This window comes from Pristiophorus japonicus, chromosome 8 (assembly GCF_044704955.1).
Source record: "Pristiophorus japonicus isolate sPriJap1 chromosome 8, sPriJap1.hap1, whole genome shotgun sequence".
NCBI lineage: Eukaryota > Metazoa > Chordata > Chondrichthyes > Pristiophoridae > Pristiophorus > Pristiophorus japonicus.
In genome coordinates, this window is record NC_091984.1 from 72,789,746 (window position 1) to 72,814,567 (window position 24,822).

Below are 24,822 nucleotides of genomic sequence, written 5' to 3' on the forward strand. Positions count from 1 at the left end.
GTTTCAATGAAGGATCTAATATTCCAGATCCTGAACTACATCCTGAAGAGTGGAAGATGCCTGTGCGTGGATTTTTTAACGTGTGGTGGCCGTTGCACCCCAGCCACCACACGGTCTTGACAGAGCTAGATCTTGGTCCAGTGGCAAGGATTACCCAAGACGACTGGAGACCAGCTCTGCTGCACCGACCTAATGCGCACACATATCGTAGTGTGGGCTAGCCCGTGCTGCCCCTGGGCCCTTGCCTCTTCTGGGCCTCGAACTCTCGCCTCTCCTGGGCCCCGATCACATCTTGCCGCTCCTTCACCCCGACCTCACCACTCCTGCTGTACCTGCCCGCACTGCAGCCAGCCATCGCCTTCCTGCAGCACCACGCGCTGCTCCCTGCAGTGGTACGCCACCGCATGTTGCTCCCTCTAATGGCTCCGGCCTGCTGATGGTCATCACCATCAGCAAGGAAGGATATACTTGTATTGGAGGCTGTTCAGAGAAGGTTCAGAGTGGGTATCAGTATTATTGGTGTACATCTGCATTGTATTTGTATAGAGATTTGGGTACCAGCATTGTATTTGGTTGTCTACTTTTGTCTAGAGGTTTTGGGTACGAGTATTGTACTTGTGTAGTTGTACATCAGTACTTATTTGTGTGCAATTGTGCTGCAACAACAACTTGTATTTATGTAGCACCTTTAACATAGTAAAATGTCCCAAACTGCTTCACAAGAGTATATTAAAACAAAATTGACACCATGCCACAAAGGAGATATTAGGGCAGTTTGGTCAAAGAGGTAGGTTTTAAGGAGTGCCATAAAGGAGGAAAGAGAGGTAGAGAGGTTTAGGGAAGGAATTCCAGAGCTTAGGGCCTAGGCAACAGAAGACACGACCACCAATGGTTGAGTGATTAAAATCAGGGATGCTCAAGAGGCCAGAATTAGAAGAGTGCAGACATCTTGTGGGGGTGTGGTGCTGGAGGAGATTAGAGATAGGGAGGGGCGAGGCCATGGTGGGATTTGAAAACAAGGATGAGAATTTTCAATTCTAGGCGTTTCTTAGCCAGGAGCCAATGCAGGCCAGCGAGCACAGGGGTGATGGGTGAGCGGGACTTGGTGCGAGTTAGGACACAGATACTTCAGTATTGTGTTTCAGTGTTGTATTTGCACACGATTGTGCTGCAATGTTGTGTCTGTTTGAGTGACAAGGGTCTGACCGCCTCCTGTGCTGGGCTTCCTGCTCGGGCACGTGATCAGGGTCTAAGATGGCGCTGCCCAGGGAGAGCTGGCTGCTGCGGCTGGTCGCCGGCTTTCTGTGCTTTTGTTTCTTAAACGCTGTTTCTGATGATATCGATAAATGCGACGAACTACGACTCGGGCAATATCCTTTACTCTGTGTTATTTGTCTATTATTAGATAAATTGGTTGCTGAGACAGCCAAGAGTGATAGAAGAGCTGCGCCAGTGTTTTTGTTACAGGGACAGTTGAAGACAAGAGTCTCATTTTAACAATAATTAGCAATCAAAACTCACGACCAACACCGGAGAAATGGCAGGAGGGAGATTGATGCATGATTTAAAAACAGTGACAAGTTATAAAGTCAGTTCATTTTGCCGTGATCCGTAAGTAAATAAATCGACATGAGTAATTCACTAAGTAAGGGGATTGTACTGGTCTGATTTGTCATTGTGATCGTTGTAGTACATTATTGTGGGGCTGTTGATTGTATTGGCGCAATGGCAGTGAACGTATATACTGGATGTGGATAACAAGGTTTGGTTGCTTTAATTACTAACTGCACAGTCAACAAGTGTTGGAGAAAGAAAGACTTGGATTTATATATACTACTTTCACGACCACCGGATGTCTCAAAACGAATGAAGTACTTTTGGAGTGTAGTCACTGTTGTAATGAGAGAGTAACATTAGTCTTAAGTTTTTGTACTCATCACAATACACATTTGATGTGCTGTATATGCCCAGTTTTGCTAATGTGTCAAGTTTGTTAATAAATTGATCTACGGGGTTTAGTGGGGATATATTTGTGTTTCTTTCTTGAGATTTACTTAAATTGTTTGTTTATATTGTAGTAAATTGACAATTTTAGAAAATATTATTGTTGAAATAAATATTTTTGATTTCCTGTACACTGCTAACTTTGAATTGATATTGACTTTCAATATTAATGATAAATGCTAAATATACAAACTTGAAAATATATATATAATTTTTAGAAATGTTTCCTTAATGTTTGTTTCTGTACATACATTTGTGATACCCCCAAGATAAGTGATGTAACACAAGAACCAGAAAATTGCACGAATAATACAGCTTTTGGTACATTTTAATTTCTTACCAATATGAACTTATAATATGAATGTTCTGAGTTTAAGAGCAAGTGACATATTCCCTTGCTCCTTATTTTTTCACTGGCCTACCTCCTGAGATATGTCAGAACAGTTTGGGTTTGGCCTCCCTCCTGTGGGAGAGTACCTGGGATTCATTGTGTACCTTTTGTTGAATAAATCCTTTATCCATTAAATAGATGTGTACAAATAGAGACAGTAATATGTTTGACTCAGTTAATTTATTATTGACAAAACATTAATCTTAAACACCATAAACAAAAAGAGCACACGTTATAATGTCCTGCGTCCAAAACTTACTATGCGTGGATTTAATGAGAACCTTTGAAGATGACTTCTCCAAGTCTGTTCATGCCACAGGGTCTGGAAGGCAGCAACGGTCTTTCTGTCTAACTAGGTAAAAACAGTTTATTTTATTTTAATACCAATTTCTTTTATGGTTCTCTTCCTGTTGGATACAACCCCATCTAATGCTTTATGGCCACCCAGTTGCTCAAACAGATTGTCAAACTGAGATGAGAGGCCCCATTCTTTTTCACACCATACTTTGTATGGTGCTTCCTATTGCTTTTATTGAGCTGTAGCTTTGTTGTAAACAATCTTTTGATCTTATAGTACCACATTACCTTGTATTTCCAATGAATTGTATATGTTACTAATGCTACGTTTGTGTTTTACTGTGTGGTTCATGATATCATTAAGTGCACCCTCAGTAACTTGTGTACATAGAAATACATAGAACTTGCATCACAGAAATAAGTAATCTGCACTGGCATTTACCCTCTATGCAAGCAAATAATTTAATCATATTTACCAGTCCTGTTCCCATATTCCTTTGTTGGGGTAAAAAGAAGACTTCTCTTCCTCAAGGTGGACTCCCTGATATTAGGAATCAACACCTGCCCTTATTGTATAGCGACCACGGAATCACGCAAACGAAACCTCGGTTAACTGGTTTATTATTCGAGCATGCTCGGGAAATGTTCCGATGAACACTTCAAAGTACAAGAGTTCTATAAGAAAAGTTATACGATTTATACAAAACCACTGATTGGCCCACGGCTCATAGAAACATAGAAAATAGGTGCAAGAGTAGGCCATTCGGACCTTCGAGCCTGCACCACCATTCAATAAGATCATGGCTGATCATTCACCTCAGTATTCCTTTCCTGCTTTCTCTCCATACCCCTTGATCCCTTTAGCCGTAAGGGCCATATCTAACTCCCTCTTGAATATATCCAACGAACTGACATCAACAGTTCTCTGCGGTAGAGAATTCCACAGGTTAACAACTCTGAGTGAAGAAGCTTCTCCTCATCTCAGTCCTAAATGGCTTACCCCTTATCCTTAGACTGTGACCCCTGGTCCTGGACTTCCCCAACACTGGGAACATTCATTCTACATCTAACCTGTCCAGTCCCATCAGAATTTTATATGTTTCTATGAGACTCCCTCTCATCCTTCTAAACTCCAGTGAATACAAGCCTAGTCGATCCAGTTTCTCCTATCTCAGTCCTGCCATCTCTGGTGAATCTTCGCTGCACTCCCTCAATAGCAAGAACGTCCTTCCTCAGATTAGGAGACCAAAACTGAACACAATATTCCAGGTGAGGCCTCACCAAGGCCCTGTACAACTGCAGTAAGACCTCCCTGCTCCTATACTCAAATCCCCTAGCTATGAAGGCCAACATGCCATTTGCCTTCTTCACCGCCTGCTGTACATGCAAACCAACTTTCAATGACTGATGAACCATGACACCAAGGTCTCGTTGCAACTCCCCTTTTCCTAATCTGCTGCCATTCAGATAATATTCTGCCTTTGTGTTTTTGCCACCAAAGTGGATAACCTCACATTTATCCACATTATACTGCATCTGCCATGCATTTTCCCACTCACCTAACCTGTCCAAGTTGCCCTGCAGCCTCTTAGCATCCTCCTCACATTTCACACTGCCACCCAGCTTAGTGTCATCTGCAAACTTGGAGATATTACACTCAATTCCTTCATCTAAATCATTGATGTATATTGTAAATAGCTGGGGTCCCAGCACTGAGCCATGCGGCATCCCACTAGTCACTGCCTGCCATTTTGAAAAGGACCCGTTTATTCCGAGACTCTGCTTCCTGTCTGCCAACCAGTTCTCTATCCACGTCAATACATTGCCCCCAATACCATCTGCTTTAAATTTGCACACCAATCTCTTTTGTGGGACCTTGTCAAAAGCCTTTTGAAAGTCCAAATACACCACATCCACTGGTTCTCCCTTGTCCGCTCTACTAGTTACATCCTCAAAAAATTCTCGCCGATTTGTCAAGCATGATTTCCCTTTCATAAATCCATGCTGACTTGGACCGATCCTGTCACTGCTTTCCAAATGCACTGCTATTTCATCTTTAATAATTGATTCCAACATTGACTGGCTCTGAGTGGTTCTCCCCCACCTGTCCATCTCCCATGGTGTCACCCTTCTGGAATGTGTTCAACTTTGCCTCAGTTTCTCATGACGTGTTGATTGACCTTGCTTTGCAGGGGATGCTATCTTTCTAGGCTGTTGATTCTCCATGCCCTTGTTATTCAGTACTGAGTGTATGTTTTCATCTTCTATCAGTCTGTGCTAAGGGTCAATGCAGTGTTGGCTACTTATGATGGTTCATTAGCCACCAGGCATTGCTGCCTCCCTCTTAACTCAATGTAAGCGAGTGTATAAGCGTGCTTTACATACATAAGTGAGTTTTACATAATTGGTCAATATTACAATCCATACCATAAGACAGAGGAACTCCTGATTCCTCAGAACCTCCTTATGCTTCTTACTCAAATGTACTTTTTACCCCCTTACACCTTCAACCTGTTCCTTTATTATTTTATCCAATCTAGTCTTGAATGCTGATATAGTTTCTACTGCCACCACTAACCCTGGAAATGAATCTTTGGGCTTACAACACTTGTAAATAAGCTTCTCCTGCCCTGTTCTCACTCTCTTACATTCATTCTTATTTCTACAGTCTCTCCTCATAAAATGTTGTCAGCAGGAAAATGTTTCTGATATAGAAGGAATATTAACTTGAGCTGTATCCTCAGTAACTCATGCAATGTTGTCAGTGGATAACTGATCTAATGATTTTCCTAAATTGCCCATTAAATTTCTCTCCATCACATTTACTTTGTGCAAATTGTAGCGATTGCAGTTAAAGATTGATCAGAACAGAAACAATTGGCCAAGAAGTATTATTCCTGGGTTCGAAGTTAGATAAAATGAACAGGATGTACAGTGAGATATTACAGCATGAATTTAATCAGTCTCCATTGTCCATCACTTTTCTGATCATTCACCATCTCGACTTTTAGGTGTAGAAGTACAATATTTAAAGCGGCATTTAAATGTTTTCAGAGACATTACCATCTGCATAGGGGAAAACCTAAATTACAGAACATAATGTGTAGGCTCTGTTCATGAATTTTTGTGAAATTCTCCATAATTTAGTTAATATCTCTGGTTTCTTTTGGCTTTATTTCTAGTTCCTTGTATGCCAGCTCCTAATATCACCTGCAAAAATGATAGCGGGCTTGTGAACACTTTCAGTGGAAAGGAAGTTGGTTTCTATAAGCCCTTTTCATGCCGTAATGTGTAAGTATTTCAGCTCTCTATTGTGCCATACTGTAGAAATATTTCAGCTCTGTATACTGTTAGCTTAGTTTCAAAACATTGCATTTATGTAGTGTCTAATTATTTCACAACCATTATTGAAGCAGAGTCCATAATTTTGTTTTTAAAAAGTGATTTGGATTGTTGCTTGAAAGAAGAATGTTTAAGTTTATGGGGTTAAACTTGGTTTCAATGGAGAAAAATACCATTTATAGGCTGTTTTTGTGCTGTAACATTCTATAAATTACTTTAATATCAATAGAGAATGCTGGAAATCTCAGCAGGTCAGGTAGCACCTGTGGAAAGAAAAACATTGTTGCGTTTTGGGTTGACGACCCTTCGTCAGAACTGCCGAATGTTTGAAAAAAACACATTCTTAAGCACTGAAAGGGGGAGGGGAAGAAAGAACTAAAGGGAGGTCTGTGATAGGGTGGAAGAAAGAAAAGATTCGAGAGACAAAAGGGATAATGGGCCAAATTGAAATGGTAATGACAGAAGTTAGAAAAAAGTTAATCTGTGTAGGGTGTGAATGGGGGAGTAATGACCAGCTGCCATTTGAGACAGAGAAAGAAAGAAGAAAAAAAACTTAAGATTCGGGGGGGAGGGGGGAAGAAAGGGAGCCAAAGATGGCCAGAGGATGGCTCTGAAATTGTTGAACTCTTATGTTGAGTCCAGAGGCTGTAAAGTGCCTAAACGAAAGATGAGGTGCTGTTCCTCAAGCTTGCGTTGAACTTCGTTGGGATAATGGAGGAGTCCGAGGACAGAGATACCTGAGTGGAGTGGAGTGGAGAATTGAAAGTGATAGGCGACCGGAAGCTCAAGGTCACGCTTACTGACTGAATGTACTTTGATGTACTATGTAGGTAAACAGGGTGGCTATTTTGCACACCGCAAGGTCTCACAACAGCAATTTTCAGAATGATCAGTCTGTTGAACAAGGAATGTTGGTTGGGGCACTGTGAGAACTCCTTGCTATTTTTAGTTTTGTGCTCTTTTATGTGCATTTACACCATTAAATAGAACCTCAAACACAGTAACTAGGGATTTACTGAAAATTACTTATTTACCCCAATTACTAATTTTATCCCAGCTATTATCTGCCGTATTCAATGTTTTTTTATAACACTAAAACGTTAAAGTTGCCAATTATCCGCTTGTTTGCCAAATCCCTAGCAGTACCTTTCACAAAAAGGCAAAATAATAAAATAAATTCTATAATTAATATAACATTTATTTAGCAACCTGTTATTTGTTGTGCTCATTCATTATTTTTTGAATGATGTGGTTCTGAAGGTACCTTTTTTTTAAAACTTGATTTGGATCTTTTCGCTTTCTCTTCAGAATGTACCAGAGCAGCAAATTGTGATAACTGCTGTTATCGGACCTTGATGTAAAACACATCTAGAGATAGATTTGAAGTAAATGTATAGAATTTTGGTCTGGGCCAAGAGTGACTATGTTGGACAAGCCAGAGACAAAAGCTACAATGCTAACCTTGCAAAAGCTTCTATGGATATGTGAACAGAAAAAGATTAGTGAAAACAAACGTAGATCCCTTGCAGTCAGAATCAGGTGAATTTATAATGGGGAACAAAGAAATGGCAGACCAATTGAACAAATACTTTGGTTGTGTCTTCACGAAGGAAGACACAAATAACCTTTCGGAAATAATAGGCGACCAAGGGTCTAGCGAGAAGGAGGAACTGAATTAAATCCTTATTAGTCAGGAAATTATGTTAGGGAAATTGATGGGATTGAAGGCAGATAAATCCCCAGGGCCTGATAGTCTGCATCCCAGAGTACTTAAGGAAGTGGCCCTAAAAATATTGGATGCATTCATTGGTGATCATTTTCCAACAGTCTATCGACTCTGGATCAGTTCCTATGGACCGGAGGGTAGCTAATGTAACACCACTTTTTAAAAAAGGAGAGAGAGAGAAAATGGGGAATTATAGACCGGTTAGCCTGACATCAGTAGTGGGGAAAATGTTGGAATCAATTATTAAAGATGAAACAGCAGCGCATTTGGAAAGTAGTGACAGGATCGGTCCAAGTCAGCATGAATTTATGAAAGGGAAATCATGCTTGACAAATCTTTTGGAATTTTTTGAGGATGTACCTAGTAGAGTGGAAAAGGGAGAACCAGTGGATGTGGTGTATTTGGACTTTCAAAAGGCTTTTGACAAGGTTCTACACGAGAGATTGGTATGCAAAATTAAAGCACATATGGTATAGGGGGTAATGTATTGACGTGGATAGAGAACTGGTTGGCAGATCACTGGTTAGCATGGATAGAGAATTGGCTGGCTAACAGAAAGCAGAGAGTCGGGATAAATGGGTCCTTTTCGGGTTGGAAATCGGTAGTTAGTGGTGTGCCACAGGGATCGGTGCTGGGACCACAACTGTTTACAATATACATAGATGACCTGGAAGAGGGGACAGAGTGTAGTGTAACAAAATTTGCAGATGACACAAAGATTAGTGGGAAAGCGGGTTGTGTAGAGGACACAGCGAGGCTGCAAAGAGATTTAGATAAGTTAAGCGAATGGGCGAAGGTTTGGCAGATGGAATACAATGTTGGAAAATGTGAGGTCATCCACCTTGGGGAAAAAAAACAGTAAAAGGGAATATTATTTGAATGGGGAGAAATTACAACATGCTGCGGTGCAGAGGGACCTGGGGGTCCTTGTGCATGAACCCCAAAAAGTTAGTTTGCAGGTGCAGCAGGTAATCAGGAAGGAGAATGGAATGTTGGCCTTCATTGCGAGAGGGATGGAGTACAAAAGCAGGGAGGTCCTGCTGCAACTGTACAGGGTATTGGTGAGGCCGCACCTGGAGTACTGCTTGCAGTTTTGGTCACCTTACTTAAGGAAGGATATACTGGCTTTGGAGAGGGTCCAGAGACGATTCACTAGGCTGATTCCGGAGATGAGGGGATTACCTTATGATGATAGATTGAGTAGACTGGGTCTTTACTCGTTGGAGTTTAGAAGGATGAGGGGTGATCTTATAGAAACATTTTAAATAATGAAAGGGATAGACAAGATAGAGGCAGAGAGGTTGTTTCCACTGGTCGGGGAGACTAGATCTAGGGGGCACAGCCTCAAAATACAGGGGAGCCAATTTAAAAACGAGTTGAGAAGGAATTTCTTCTCCCAGAGAGTTGTGAATCTGTGGAATTCTTTGCCCAGGGAAGCAGTTGAGGCTAGCTCATTGAATGTATTCAAATCACAGATACCGATAGATAGATTTTTAACCAATAAGGGAATTAAGGGTTATGGGGAGCGGGCGGGTAAGTGGAGCTGAGTCCACGTCCAGATCAGCCATGATCTTTTTGAGTGGCGGAGCAGGCTCGAGGGGCTAGATGGCCTACTCCTGTTCCGAATTCTTATGTTCTTTGACAGGAAGCAGAGATACGGGATAAACTGGTCCTTTTCAGAATGGCAGGCAGTGACGAGTGGGATGCCGCATGGCTCAGTGCTAGGACCCCAGCTATTTACAATGTACATCAATGATTTAGATGAAGGAATTGAGTGTAATATCTCCAAGTTTGCAGATGACATTATACTAGGTGGCGGTGTGAGCTGTGAGAAGGATGTTAAGAGGCTGCAGAGTGACTTGGACAGGTTAGGTGAGTGGGCAAATGCATGGCAGATGCAGTCTAATATGGATAAATGTGAGGTTATCCACTTTGGTCGCAAAAAACATGAAGGCAGAATATTATCTGAATGGCGACAGATTAGGAAAAGGGGTGATTCAACGAGACCTTGGTGTCATGGTACATCAGTAGGCATGCAGGTACAGCAGGCGGTGAAGAAGGCAAATGGCATGTTGGCCTTCATAGCTAGGGGATTTGAGTATTGGAGCAGGGAGGTGTTACTGCAGTTGTACAGGGCCTTGGTGAGGCCTCACTTGGAATATTGTGTTCAGTTTTGGTCTCCTAATCTGAGGATGGATGTTCTTGCTATTGAGCGAATGCAGCGAAGATTCACCAGACTGATTCCCGGCATGGCAGGACTGACATATGAGGAGAGACTGGATCGACTGGGCCTGTATTCACTGGAGTTTAGAAGGATGAGGGGATCTCATGGAAACATATAAAATACTGGGCAGGTTAGATGCGGGAAGAATGTTCCCGATGTTGGGGAAGTCCAGAACCAGGTGACACAGTCTAAGGATAAGGGGTAAGCCATTTAGAACTGAGATGAGGAGAAGCTTCTTCACTGAGTTGTTAACCTGTGTAATTCTCTACCGCAGAGAGTTGTTGAGGCCAGTTCATTGGATATATTGGCCCCAAGTTTCCACACGATAAAAAATGGGCGCCCCTCCGAGCTGGGCGCCCGTTCTTCGCGGCAGAAAAAAAACGCGCGATTCTGGAGCGCCCTGCAGCTCCATGTCTGCTTGGCGCGGCGCCCAGGGGGGCGGAGCCTACCACTCGCGCCGATTTTGTAAGTAGGAGGGGGCGGGTACCATTTAAATTAGTTTTTTTCCTGCCGGCAACCCTGCGCGTGAGTGTTGGAGTGTTCGCGCACGTGCAGTGTGAAGGAAACATTGGCACTCGGCCATTTTTGTAGTTCTTTGTAGCTGTTTAATTTTTGAACATTTTTTAATAAAAGCACATTGCCCTTCCATGATCAGCACTGAGGCTTCTTGCAGCAGTGAGAAGGCTGCAGGAAGCCTCAGAAGTTGAGGCAGTCGTTTCCCGACGGCCTCCTCCCCCCCTGCCATCGGGAATGGCTGCTGAACTTGAGGCTTCCTGCAGCCTTCTCACTGTCTCCTCTCTTCCCCCCCCCCCCCCCCCCCCCAACCCCCTGCTGTCGGGAAATGACTGCTGAACTTGTGAGGCTTCCTGCAGCCTTCTCACTGTCTCCTCTCTTCCCCCCCCCGCCGGCCCGCCGTCGGGAACCCCCCCCCCCCAGCGGGAACGAACGGCTGCCTCCTCCCCCCCCCCCCCCCCCCCCCCCCCCCCCGCGGGTACGAATGGCTGCCTCCTCTCCCCCCCGCGGGAACGAACGGCTGCCTCAACTTGTGAGGCTTCCTGCAGCCTTCTCCCTGGCTGAAGCACTTTCACACAGGTAGGAAGATGGTTTATTTAATCTTTTCTTTGCTTATAAATGTTTATTCAGGTTGGATTTATTTGTATAATATTTGTATAAGTATAAATAAGGATTTATTATAGAATTTAATGACTTCCCTTCCCCCTCTCCCCCCCCCCCCCCCCCCCCACCTCGTTCTGGACGCCTAATTTGTAACCTGCGCCTGATTTTTTAATGTGTAGAACAGGTTTTTTCAGTTCTACAAAAATCTTCACTTGCTCCATTCTAAGTTAGTTTGGAGTACGTTTTCACTGTGGAAACTTTGAAATCAGGCGTCAGTGGCCGGACACGTCCCCTTTTGAAGAAAAAATTCTGTTCCAAAGTGAAACTGTTCTAACTGACTAGAACTGCAGAAAAAAAAATGTGGAGAATTGCGATTTCTAAGATAGTCCGTTCTCCACCAGTTGCTCCTAAAAATCAGGCGCAAATCATGTGGAAACTTGGGCCCATTCAAGGGGGAGTTAGATATGGCCCTTACGGCCAAAGGCATCAAGGGATATGGAGAGAAAGCAGAAAAGAGGTACTATGATCAGCCATGATCTTATTGAATGGTGGTACAGGCTCGAAGGGCCGAATGGCCTACTCCTGCACCTATTTTCTATGTTTCTATGCTATCGACTGCTTAAAATAAAAACTGGTAGCAAAATGTTGCAGCCACAGAGACCACTGTAATGAAGAGAAACGGTTCACAACATTCGCCCTTGCCATTACTGGGTTGCCAACAGAAAAGTTAGAATTCCTGTGTCTTAACATGTGGTTCAACAAGTGATAATTAAATATACACTTAAAAACCTTTGTGACAGTAATTGGGAATTTCAAACGCAGGAGGACTGATGTCTGAAACTTTACTACTGATATTCTATCTGCCCCTGGAACTGGATTGAGACTGCCCAAATTCATTCCACATCAGCCAGCAGACAGAGGAGCCTTTTCTTTCCCATTACTTTTGGCTGGATTGGATTATAAAAGGAAGTTACTTTGGGCTCAATTTTGCCCAACCCCTTTTTTCGGCGCACTTACCTTAAGTGCATTGACTTTGCGCGCTAGAAAAAAGTCGCCCCAACCTGGCTGCTCTTCCGAGTCTCCGGAGTCCCAGCGTGGCGTGCATTGTGAAGTGGGAGGCAGAGCAACAGGCCAGCGCCGAAAACAGTGCCGGCACCTGCGTGCATGCGCAGTGAAGTCTGCGCGCATGCTCCTGCCTTCCCAGCGTGTCCTGCGGGCTGTGGGCCGGACCCAATGCTCGCAACCCCTATCCCCGGCCGAAGGGACGCCCGATCTCGCTGCACCCTATCCCCGACCAAGTGGCCTCCCGCGCCGGCTGGCCGGCCCGCTGAGTTCCCGGGCCGAAGTAGGACTTCAATTTTATTTTTTATTCATTGATGGTTGTGCTTGAGAGTTTTGATTGGTGGCAGCGGGGAGAGGGAGAGGGAGAGGGAGAGGGAGAGGGTGTTGTGGAAAAAGAAAGTGTTTTGATCGCGGAGGGTGGGGGGGGACTTTAAAAAAAAAAAGACTTGATTCTGGCATAAAGGTAGGACTTCTAATTTTTATTTGTTATTGATTGATTGCTTATTACTTTTTGTGGTTTGTTTAGTGCTCTAAGTCTTGGTGCAGGTCCTCAGCTTCCTTCTATTTTTTTATTTGTTATTGAATGCTTATTTTTGTGCTTTGTAAGTCTTGATGCTTTAAATATACTAACCTGCGCTGATTTCTTAACTGCCCGCAAGGTTTTTCAGAGCTGGCCACATACGCTGACCTAAGTCGATTTGGAGTAAGTTTTAGCTGCCCAAAGTGGCATAAATAGCCAAAACTGGCATAAGTGCCTGGGAACGCCCCCTTTTGGTAAAAAAAATCGTACCTAACTGACTTACTCTGGAACAAATTTTTTGGGGAAAATGGCATTTTTTAACTTGTGCCAGAAAAAACAACTTACTCCAAAAAAATTGATGCAAGTCATGGCCAAAATTGGGCCCTATATGAGCACATGCAGCTTCTCTCATTCTCTTCCAATGCCAAACAAATTCAGAGAAACTCTAATTGCAATCTCCACTTTAACAGCTTCATTTTTAGCAAACAAGACTACTTCAATTCCTATTTAAGATGCCACTTCCTGGACCAGGCTTTAACAACTCTGAACTTTGTGTTCTCTATGGGTGGGATTTATCCTGCTGCAAAGAATAGGATTTTGCACTTTGCCTCAGTTGTATCTGGTTAACTAACACCAAATTGAATATTAAAATGATGCAGTTTACAACAGCCGAATGGGCCATCCGTAAATTGCTGTACAACGCAAGTTAATCAGGAATGCAGTGAAATGGATCCCTTCCCGATTTCCCTGCCCCGGCACGTGTGTTCCAGGTCACCAGAATTTCTGCCTCGTGTTAAAATAGCAATCTCTACCTGCGTGTGAGAAGCTTATAAAAGAATTGCCATTTGAATGTCTGAAAGCTATCTCCAAAAGATTTTGGGGGGGAAACTCATCTCCTGGACTAAGCTTAAAGTATTCTCACCTTTATGCCTACTGTTTGTTTATGGTAGGCAATGTGCATAACATAATGCCACACCAAATAGTCGTTAATTAATGTGCCTTCGTGCCCTATCCCATGCACATGTTAAAATAGCTGTGTAATTATTCTTTACCAGGGCTATTTTCTGTTAATATTTTATTTATTCATTTTGGTGTATTGAAATGGAACAATTTTAATTTATTGTTGTACATACTTATCATTGTAACTCTATCACAATCTTCAGTTGCAGTCTACACAAAACCAGAAGTCGTGCACTTGTGATTGTAATGCTTTGTAAGGTCTGTTCATTTTATAATTTGTGCAAGATGCAGGGTAGGGAGAATACAACTGACAGATCCGTAACTAAATTCAATTTGTGCTGATAACTTCAATTTCTGAGAGTATACTTGTGAACTGTTTTACTCATGTCTAAGAATTCAGTGGGAACATGTCAGATCCATTTCTTCCACATTCTGAGTCTAGGGACTCTCGGGAGCAATTGTAGTACCCCAAATGCTGTTTGTTAGATCTTAGTGTACATACATTGGCTGTCGTGTTTGCCTGCACTTCAGAAGTAATCCATTGGCTATGGCATGATTTGGAATGTTAGGCGCACGTGCTAGGGTATTATTTAAATGCTATTTCTTTTTAACTGTGTAAGAATAGGATCACGGGTCACACACACATACCCAAAGGGTCTTTGGAGTTGTATTGCATTTTTATTAAGGCGCGGCAGTTCAAATATAGTCAAAACACAACACACAATCAGGATAGACATGGTCTAGTATGTTTACTATGACAAGTAGCTGATTATTAGTCCCAATTGGACAGACAAACAGTTCTTCTTGGCACCATCTGCTCTGAAAAGTACTTTAGATATCTCTCTCGTCTTTTTTAGGGGTGGGCCTGGGGTAAAGTGATAGACAGGACCATTTATCCTATAAGGGCTCTTCCCAAATCAGGATGCCCAATGGCTCATCGAGTTCTTTGTCTCAACTCTTGGGTGAAACCCTCCTCTTCAAATGCCTTTCCTGTTTATACTTTCTGAAGGCCCACCCTCCCAAGATTGGAGTCAGACATGCCATACTTGGCCTTCAGATATTTAGAGCTGTCATCAGTTTTTCATGTTCATGCTGTTCAAATAGCTTTAGCTGTTGTGCCATGGAATGAATCCTTCAATTCTAACACCAGTCTGAAGAGACTTTTTGGTCTCATTGGCCCCAAGTTTCGTCCTGCGGCGAAAACGGCGCACCTCCGAGCTGGGCGCCTGTTTTTCGCGCCAAAAACTGCGCCTAAAAAAAAGTCCGATATTCTCGAGCTCCTTGGAGCTCGATGTCTGCTTGGGCGGCGCGCTCTTCGCAGCAGGGGGCGGAGCCTAACACTCGCGCCGATTTTCTAAGTCGCAGGGGGCAGGTACAATTTAAATGAGCCTTCGTGGTGCTGGCAACCCTGCGCGTGCGCCTTGGAGCGTGCGCGCACGCGCAGTCTCACACAAACATTGGCCGTCGGCCATTTTAAAAAATACTGCAGAAAAAGTGAAGATTTGTTTCTTGGACCCCTGCAATGGCTTGTAATTTAATTTTTTTTAATATTTCTGTGTGTGAGGGAGTGCTTTTAGCAGCACTGCTGAATAAATCACCTGCTGAAATCAGTGAGTTCAGCTTTTCACTGCTAAACTTGCAGAACCGGTGCTGCATTGGTGCATGCAAATTAAGGACTGTGTGTTTGGAGAAATAAGAGTGCCAATTCAACTTTGCAATGGATCAACGTCCACCAAGAACAAAGATGGCAAACCATTGCATAATCCGTGGTGTTGACAATGCAGCACCCATTCTGCAAATTTAAATATAAAACTGTCGATGTGGCTGCCTCTCCCTGTCCAAATGGCCTCAGTCCCCCTCACAGCTCGAAGGCTGCTGCTGTATCTTCGGCTGCCGTCGAGCCACTGACGCCGCCCCTAAAACGTGGCCGAATGGCCTCAAGCACCATAAAGAGCTGCGTGTATCAGGTGTTGATTCTTCGGCTGCCGGCCAGCCACTGATGCCGCTGCTATCTCATGGCCGAATGGCCTCACGTCGGTCCGCTGCTGATTCTTCGGCTGCCGGCCAGCCACTGACGCCGCTGATATCTCATGGCCGAATGGCCTCGGGTCCGTCCGGTGCTGCTTCTTCACGGCCAGCCACGAAGAGAATGAAGGCCTGCCTCAAGCACTGCAGCTGGTGGTCTCTGAGGAACGTCGACTTGTGGTCCGAGGCCTCCATTCATAGTCCTGCGTAGTCCAGGAATGTAAGTGCAACATGGGATCATGTGGGCCTGGACCACCAATGAACATGGAGTATCTCATTGGTAATGGTGAGTTCCATTTGGATGAGCTCTCATTATTATCAGAGAATACTCCCAAAAACACAAACACAACAAATAAAAAAAAAAACCACCTTGCATATTTAAAATTAATTTAAATTGAATTTAATTAAAAGTTTTAGACCAAATTTAAAAACATATATGTTTTAATAGGAGTAAAAATAAACTTACCTTAATGGACAGGGATTTTAATATAAAAATTGGTCATAAAATTTAATTTTTCTATCTTTTAAAACTTACGCTGGTAAAAGCCGGTTATATGCTTTTACCAGGCATAAGAGTGAAGGACATTCACTGGGCAAGAGTTGGGCAAATAGCCTAACTGCGCATGAATGTCCTTCTCCTGGTGATGCAATGGAACTGTCGAAAGAAATTTTGATAGTTCGCAAATGCTGGTTCTCGGCGCATGCGCGTCGTGAGGCCTCTTCGGGCTACTATGTTACCTTTCTGTTTTTTAACTGGAAGAATACAGTGGTTAAAAAGTACTCAGTACGGCCGAATGTTTCTAGATTCCACTTAATCTGTGGTTATTGTCTCTTCAGTCAAGTAAGGTGGTTTTCACTTTGACTTTTTTTCTTTTTTTTAAAGAACTGGTTACTCATATAAAGTGGCGGTGGCTCTTTCCTTATTCCTTGGATGGTTAGGAGCAGACAGATTCTACTTGGGATATCCAGCATTGGGTAAGTATAGTTTAAATGTTTTCAAATCCCATGAGTGTTGAGGAGTTGAATGCTTTTGTAAAACATTAGGCATCTAATCAGAATGGCAAGATAATTAGCTGTTTCCGTGTAGATCATAAGGATGCTGAGAAAAGATGAGAATTTCAAGGATTGTTATTATTGCACCATATATTGGGACCAGGAATCTACTTCGGAGGTAGTCTGCCTTTTGATTCTAAATCAGCAAAATTGGACGAGAAATGGAGAAAATAAATGACAAGGCATCTGAATGCATCATTACTGTATTCATGACATTGCATCATTGTGAGATATATTCCAAGGTGCATAACCCAGGAAAAAAACCAGCTTACAGCTACATTGTTGGGGGCTATAGCACAGATACTGCACCACGGAGATTGAATTTGGACTCATTTCAGAGCATCCTAGTTTTCAAGTGTATTATAACTAGCTATAAAACATAATTTAACATTTAGTAATCAGTTTAGATTGTTTTAAAGCATAAAAACCCCATAGGAAAAGTGGTCCAACCATGGCTAACAAGAAGTTAAAGATCGTATTAGATCAAAGGAAGAGACTTATAATGTTGCCAAAAAGAGCAGTAAGCCTGAGAATTGGGAAGATTTTAGATTCAGCAAAGGAGAACCAAGAAATAGATAAAGAAAAGGAAAATAGAATATGAGCATAAACTAGCAAGAGACATAAAAACAGATGGCAAAAGCTTCTGCAGGTACGTAAAAAGGAAAGATTAGCGAAAGTAAATGTGGGTCCCTTACAGGCTGAGACAGGAGAAATTATAATGGAGAACAAGGAAATTGCGGTAAAATTAAACAAATACTTTATGTCTGTCTTCATGGGACATAAGAACATAATAAATAGGAGCAGGAGTAGGCTATTTGGCCCCTTGAGCCTTCTCTGCCATTTAATAAGATCGGGCTCAGCTCCACTTCCCTGCCTGTTCAAAAATCTGTCTATCTCCACCTTAAATATATTCAATGACCCAGCTTCCACAGCTCTCTGGGGCAGAGAATTCCACAGATTTATGACCCTCTGAGAGAAGAAATTTCTCATCTTGGTTCTAAATGGGCGATCCCTTATTTTGAAACTATGCCCCCCAGTTCTAAATTCCCCCACAAGTGGAAACATCCTCTCTGCATTTACCTTGTTGAGCTACCTTGTTGAGCCCCCTCAGTATCTTGTATGTTTCAATAAGATCACCTCTCATTCTTCTAAACTCCCAATGAGTATAGGCTCAACGTGCTCAACCTTTCTTCATAAGTCAAGCCCTTCATCTCAGGAATCAACTTAGTGAACCTTCGCTGAACTGCCTCCAATGCAATTATAGTCCTCCATAAATAAAGAGACAAAAACTGTACGCAGTACTCCAGGCGTGGTCTCACCAATACCCTGTACAGTTGTAGCAGGACTTCCCTGCTTTTATGCGTTTACTTTAGCCACTCTCTTCCTTTTTATATACCTGTAGAAGCTCTTACTATCTGTTTTTATATTTTCTGCTATTTTACTCTTATAACCCATCTTCTCTCTCTTTATTATTTTTTAAATCAACCTTTGCTGGTTTTTTAAAAAATTCCCAATCCTCTGGCCTCTCACTATTCTTGGCAACATTGTATGTCATTGTTTTCAATTTGATACCATCCTTTACTTCCTTAGTTAGCCATGGATGGTTCTCCCTTCTCTTAAAGTCTTTCCTTCTCACTGGAATATATTTTTGTCAAGAGTTATGAAATATCTCCTTAAATGTCTGCCACTGCTCATCAACTGTCCCACTCTGTAATCTATTTTCCCAGTCCACTTTAGCCAACTCTGCCGTCATACCTTTTGTAATCGCCTTTATTTAAGATCAGGACACTGGTTTGAGACCCAACTTTCTCACCCTCCGATTGAATTTCAAATTCCACCATGTTATGATCACTCTTTCCTGGAGGATCATTTACTATGAGATCATTTATTAATCCTGTCTCATTACACAGTACCAGATCTAAGATAGCCTGTTCCCTGGTTGGTTCCACAATGTACTATTCACGGAAACCATCTCGGATACACTTTGATGAACTCTTCCTCAAGGCTACCTTGGCCAATTTGATTTGTCCAATCAATATGAAGATTAAAATCGCTCATGATTATTGCCGTACCTTTCTTGCAAGCCTCCATTATTTCTTGATTTATACTCTGTCCAATGGTGTAGCTACTGTTAGGGGCCTATAAGCTGCAGCCACCAGTGACTTCTTCCCTTTATTATTTCTTATTTCCATCCAAACTGATTCTACATCTTGATCTAAGTCAATATCATTTCTCACTACTGCACTGATCTCATCCTTTATTAACAGAGCTACCCCACCTCCTTTCCCTTTCTGTCTATCCTTCTGAATTGTCAAATACCCCTGAATATTTAGTTCCTAGCCTTGGATCACCTCGCAACCATGTCTCTAATGACTATCTGATCATACCCATTTATATCTATTTGTGCTGTTAACTTATCTATCTTGTTACGAATGCTGTGTGCATTCAGATAAAGAGCTTTTAATTTTGTCTTTTTCCCATTTTTCTTTGCTTTGACCCCAATTTCTGTTACACTCTTATTTTTATACATTCTGTCTCTTTCTGTCACACTCTGGTTATCATTTCCCCCATCGCTACCCTGCTCTAATGCCTTCTCCTTTCTCTTTGACTTTTTAAATTTCCGCTCACTTGAACCCTCCCCCTCCACTATTTAGTCACAAAAGAAGACCCCAAAAACCTCCCGGAAATAGTGGAGAACCAAAGGTCTAGCGAGCATGCGAAACTGAAAGAAATTGGCATTAGTAAAAAAAATAACACTGGAGAAATTAATGGGACTGAAAGCTGATAAATCCCCTGGATCTGATGGCCTACATCTAGGGTTTTGAAAGAGGTGGCTATAGAGATGGTGGATGCACTGGTTGTCATCTTCCAAAATTCCATAGATTCTCGAATGGTTCCTGCAGATTGGAAGGTAGCTAATGTAACGCCGCTATTTAAGAAAGGAGAGAGAGAGAGAAAACCGGGAACGACAGTCCAGTTAGCCTGACATCAGTCGAAGGGAAAATGCTAGAATCTATTATTAAAGACGTAACAGAGCACTTAGAAAATAATAATAGGATTAGGTAGAGTCAACACGGATTTATGAAAGGGAAATCATGTTTGACAAATCTGTTAAGAGTATTTTGAGGTTGCAACTAGTAGAATAGATAAGGGAGAACCAGTGGATGTGATGTATTTTGATTTTCAGAAGGCATTCGATAAGGTATCACACAAGAAGTTATTAAAGAAAATGAGGGCTCATGGGATTGAGGCTAATATACTAGCATGGATTGAGGATTGTTTTCTGTCTGTTAACCAGAGATTAGGAATAAAGGGGTAATTTTTGGGTTGGCAGTCTGTAACTAGTGGAGTGCGCAAGGATCGGTGCTTGGGGCCCCAGCTATTCACAATCAATAACAATGATTTGGATGAGGGGATCAAATTGCAATACAGGTGCAGCGTCAAGAATCCGGAGTTCCAGAATGTTCCGGACTCTGGGGTGATCGGTGGCAGGGTCGTCCGGAATCAGTAAAATGTTCCGGAATCCGGACCTGCTGACCTCGGGGGCCCTGCCACTGCCCGATCTTGGGCCTCTTCGCCTCACTCTGCTTGCCTCACCGCCTCTGCCCTTACCTCGGGACCTCCTCGTCGGCCCACATGACGACCTCCTCGGTGGGGCCCCGCCCGACGCGAACAGCTCCTCGACGGGGCCCCGGCTAGCCCAACAACCTTCTCGGCGGTGCCCTGCCCGGTGACCTCTCGGCGGGGGAACCCCCCCTCCCCGGCTTTTCTGACGTTCCGAAATCTGGAAATACCCGAACCTGGGCCTGGGTGTTTCCGGATTGGTGACGTCGGAAAGCAAATCGAAAGCCCAGAATCCAGAACGACCTCGGTCCCGAGGGTTCCAGATTTTAGGCGATGGACCTGTATATCAGCCATGATCTTATTGAATGGCAGAGCAGGCTCAAGGGGCCAAATGGCCTACTCCTGCTCCTAATTCTTATGTTATGTTTTGTGTTAATACTGCAAAGGCTATTCAGTATTAGATGTTGGTGTGATGAACATTACTATGTTCTTGGAGAACTGGAATTGAATGCACATTTGTAATACTATCCTCAATTTATATGCAGACCTTAAAGCAAATATAGAAAGATCTTCATATTCATTGAGAAGATTAATTTATGCTTCTAGTCAAAAGTGGCCCATTATGAGACGTCATAGCTACCGTGAAAGTAGACGATTAAACCCCCAAATATTGTAGTCTTGCACATTTGGTTTATGAAACCATTCTTTCACGCTTCAGCATGTTGATGGTTTCACAGTGAGGACTGATTCAAATGTATTATACGATGGACAGCAGTCGGGTTTGGAAACTTTATGCAATTATCTAGGCGAGTCAGCTAAGCAAACAGGATGGTAGATTCATCATTTTCTGTTTTGTCTTGTTTATTTAATGCAGATTTTCAACATGTGGGATTAATTCTTGACCAGATAATTCAAATACAAAATAGACAAAACTTCCAAAAATATTTGCATATGATTGAAATTAGAACATAAGAACATAAGTATTAAAAGCAGGAGTAGGCCATTCAATGACATCATGGCTGATCATTTACCTCAACTCCACTTTCCTACACTATCCCCATATCACTTGATTCCCTTAATATCCAAAAATCTATTGATCTCTGTCTTGAATATGCTCTAAGACTGAGCCTCCACAGCCCTATGGGGTAGAGAATTCCAAAGATTCACCACCCTTTGAGTGAAGAAGTTTCTCCTCACCTCAGTCCTAAATGGTCAATCCCTTATTCTGAGACTGTGACCCCTGTTTCCAGACTCCCCAGCCAGAGGAAACATCTTCCCTGCATCTACCCTGTCAAGCCCGTAAGAATTTTGTATGTTTCAATGAGATCACCTCTCATTCTTCTAAATTCTCGAGAATAAAGGCCTAGTCTGCTCGATGTCTCCTCATAGGATAATCCCCTCATCCCAGGAATCGGTCTGGTGAACCTTCGTTGCACTTCGGTAGGTAAGGAGACCAAAACTGTGCACCATACTCAATGTGCGGTCTCACCAGGGCCCTATATAATTGCAGTAAGACATCTTTACTCTTATACTCAAATCCTCTTGTAATAAAGGCTAACATTCCATTTGCTTTCTTAATTGATTGCTGTACCTGCATGTTAACTTTCATTTATTAAAATAAATGTTATGTGGATAGTACTTTGAATATATCCTAAAAGGGTATGGTCGTCTAATAGTTATAGTTCTGGCAAGCAATGCAGAAGTTGAGAGATCAAATCCAACTAAATCCGGTAATTTACGGGCTAGCTGCTAGATTGTCATAAAAATCCAACAGGCTGATATCAGCATAGGGAATCTACCTCCCCTACACCAGTACCACATTATGTGGTGACTCTTGATACCCTCTGAGTAGCAAGCCATGCCATTGCAAAACAACTGCTACAAAACAAGAAGAGTGACTGCACAGTCCTTATAACAACCAAGTGAAGGGACCCTCCATTGTGTAGTATGGCACTATAGTCATGCCAAGTGGGACAGACTAAGCACAAAACTGGTTATCCATGAGATGCTGTGGGTCATAAGCAGCAGCAGAACTCTATTTCACTACAATCTGTAACTTTATCATCTGGTACATCCCTCATTGCTCCATCTATCAAGCTGGAGGATTGCCATGGTTCAGTGTGAAATGTTGAAGGGCGTGCCATAGCATGAGGCAGCAACCTTATGAAGCTACGACATGAGGTTACCTGCATGCTAAGCACGAAACGCACCAGGTTATAGACAGAGTTAATCTGTCCCGCAACCAATGGATCAGAGCAAAACTCTATCCCTACCACATCTTGATGATGTTGTTGGAAATCCAGGTAAGTCCATGAATGTAGCCATCCTCAGCCATGGTGGACCCCAGCACCTGAGTGAAAGAGACAGGTGTTTGTAAGCATCATTTGTAAGCAACTTTCGCCAAAAGCACCAAGTTCGATTGATTGCAGATAGTGTGTGTGCAGTAAAACGGTAGTCAATGGGGACCCACTATATGCATTTTTAGTTACCTGAGCTCTTTTGGCTCATTGATGTCCAAGTGCTCAAAAAAAATTGGGCTTTAACACTTTTGTGTTGGCTGCCCTGAAGAGAGATCCTTCTGATTTTGACTGAAAATATTGGCCCGTAATTTGCGGTCAGTGGCGAAGCAAAGGCGTTTGCTGCTGGCCCGCAAGGAACCTTCACACAAAGATCTCGCCTTCTCTGTGGTGAGAAGTTCAGCTTTTCTGACGTGCAGTTGAAATTGGTGCAAGTTAATGGGGGATTCCCTAACACAATTTGCTGTGACGTCAACAAGCTGTCTAAACAGCCAATCACAATGCAGAATTCTCACAGACCATGAACCAGGAAGTGAGTAAGCTCCTTTGATTCTAACTTTAAAAAAATGTTAGAGCAAAACAAAGATTGAGGCCATCACATGGGAAAAAGGCAAACCAGAAATAAAGATGAACAAACTCTAAAAAAAAAAATAAAAGATTTTCTTTTGAAGTTTTGACATTTTTAAATTAAAATGAATAAATTTGACATTCCACAAAATCAGAATAAATTTTTCGAGGCCATAACATTTGTTTAGCAGTCATCATCATCATCATTGGCAGTCCTCGAAATCGAGGAAGACTTGCTTCCACTTTCAAAGTGAGTTCTTAGGTGGCTGAACAGTCTAATATGGGAACCACATTCTCTGTCACAGGTGGGACAGACAGTCGTTGAGGATAAGGGAGGGTGGGGAGTCTGGTTTGCTGCATGCTCCTTCCGCTGCCTGCACCTGTTTTCTGCATACTCTCGGCGACGAGACTTGAGGTGCTCAGCGCTCTCCCGGATGCACTTCCTCCACTTTGGGCAGTCTTTGGTCAGGGACACCCAGGTGTCGGTGGGAATGTTGCACTTTATCAAGGAGGCTTTGAAGGTGTCCTTGAAACGTTTCCTCTGCCCACCTTTGGCTCGCTTGCCGTGTAGGAGTTCCGAGTAGAGCGCTTACTTTGGGAGTTTTGTGTCAGGCATGCGAACAATGTGGCCCGCCCAACGGAGCTGGTCGAGTGTGGTCAGTTGCACCTAATGAAAATGGGCCTAACTTTTAATGGGGTATTTAACAGCGATGTAACCGTGAAAAAGGCCAAGTTTTCGTCAGTTTCCCTGATTTTGCAGATTACACTGGTTGCCGACTAAGGTGGGGTATATAGAAACATAGAAAATAGGTGCAGCAAGTGTTGGAGCAGTCAATGACTGACCACAACTTCAGGATTTGTGCATTAGGATGTGCATGTGCTAAATCCTGAAATTGTGATCAGTTTCAAATCGCAGATTCTGGGCCATTGTTATTGCCATGTGTATTTCAACTTCCATATTTAGTTGGAAATGTTGTATTTAAACAAAACCGGAGCATTCAGTTTAATTGTCCTACTACCAGTGATCCTTTTAAATTTGCAGGTTTGTGTTGACATTTTTGGATCGGATTGTTTCTGTCACTGGACACAAAATCATTTTGTTTTAATTGGGAAGTTATTGTAATCGGAGCCTATAAACTAAAAAATTCTTCCATAGAATCATAGAAATTTACAGCACTGAAGGAGGCCATTTTGGCCCATCGTGTTAATGCTGGCCGACACAGATATCCAGCCTAATCCCACTTTCCAGCTCTTGGTCTGTAGCCCTGTAGGATACGGCACTACAAGTGCACGTCCAAGTACTTTTTCAATGTGGTGAGTGTTTCTGACTCTACCACCCTTTCAGGCAGTAAGTACCCGACCCCCACCACCCTCTGTGTGAAGACATTTCCCCTCAAATCCCCTCTAAACCTCCTACCAATTACTTTACATCTATGTCCCCTGGTTGTTGACCCCTCTGCTAAGGGAAATCCTATCCACTCTATCTAGGCCCCTCATAATTGTATCCAACTCAATTAGGTGTCCCCTCAGCCTCCTCTTCCAAAAAAAAACCCAGCCTATCCAATCTTTCCTCATAGCAAAAATTCTCCAGTCCAGCCAACATCCTCGTAAATCTCCTCTGTACCCTCTCTAGCGCAATCACATCTGTTCTGTAATGTGACCAGAACTGCACGC

The 24,822-nt window shown here is 42.8% G+C and overlaps 1 protein-coding gene across 1 annotated transcript in view; it reads left to right on the top strand.

The window, feature by feature from the left end:
- Positions 1-1,249: 1,249 nt before the first annotated feature.
- tm2d1 (TM2 domain containing 1) overlaps positions 1,250-24,822 on the top strand; it is a 122,316-nt gene continuing 98,743 nt past the window's right edge. The window contains exons 1-4 of the mRNA XM_070888231.1: positions 1,250-1,370; positions 2,252-2,325; positions 5,875-5,983; positions 16,551-16,642. Coding sequence (XP_070744332.1) covers positions 1,255-1,370; positions 2,252-2,325; positions 5,875-5,983; positions 16,551-16,642 — 391 coding nt within the window. The 5' untranslated portion in view covers positions 1,250-1,254. The remainder of the gene's footprint in view (positions 1,371-2,251; positions 2,326-5,874; positions 5,984-16,550; positions 16,643-24,822) is intronic.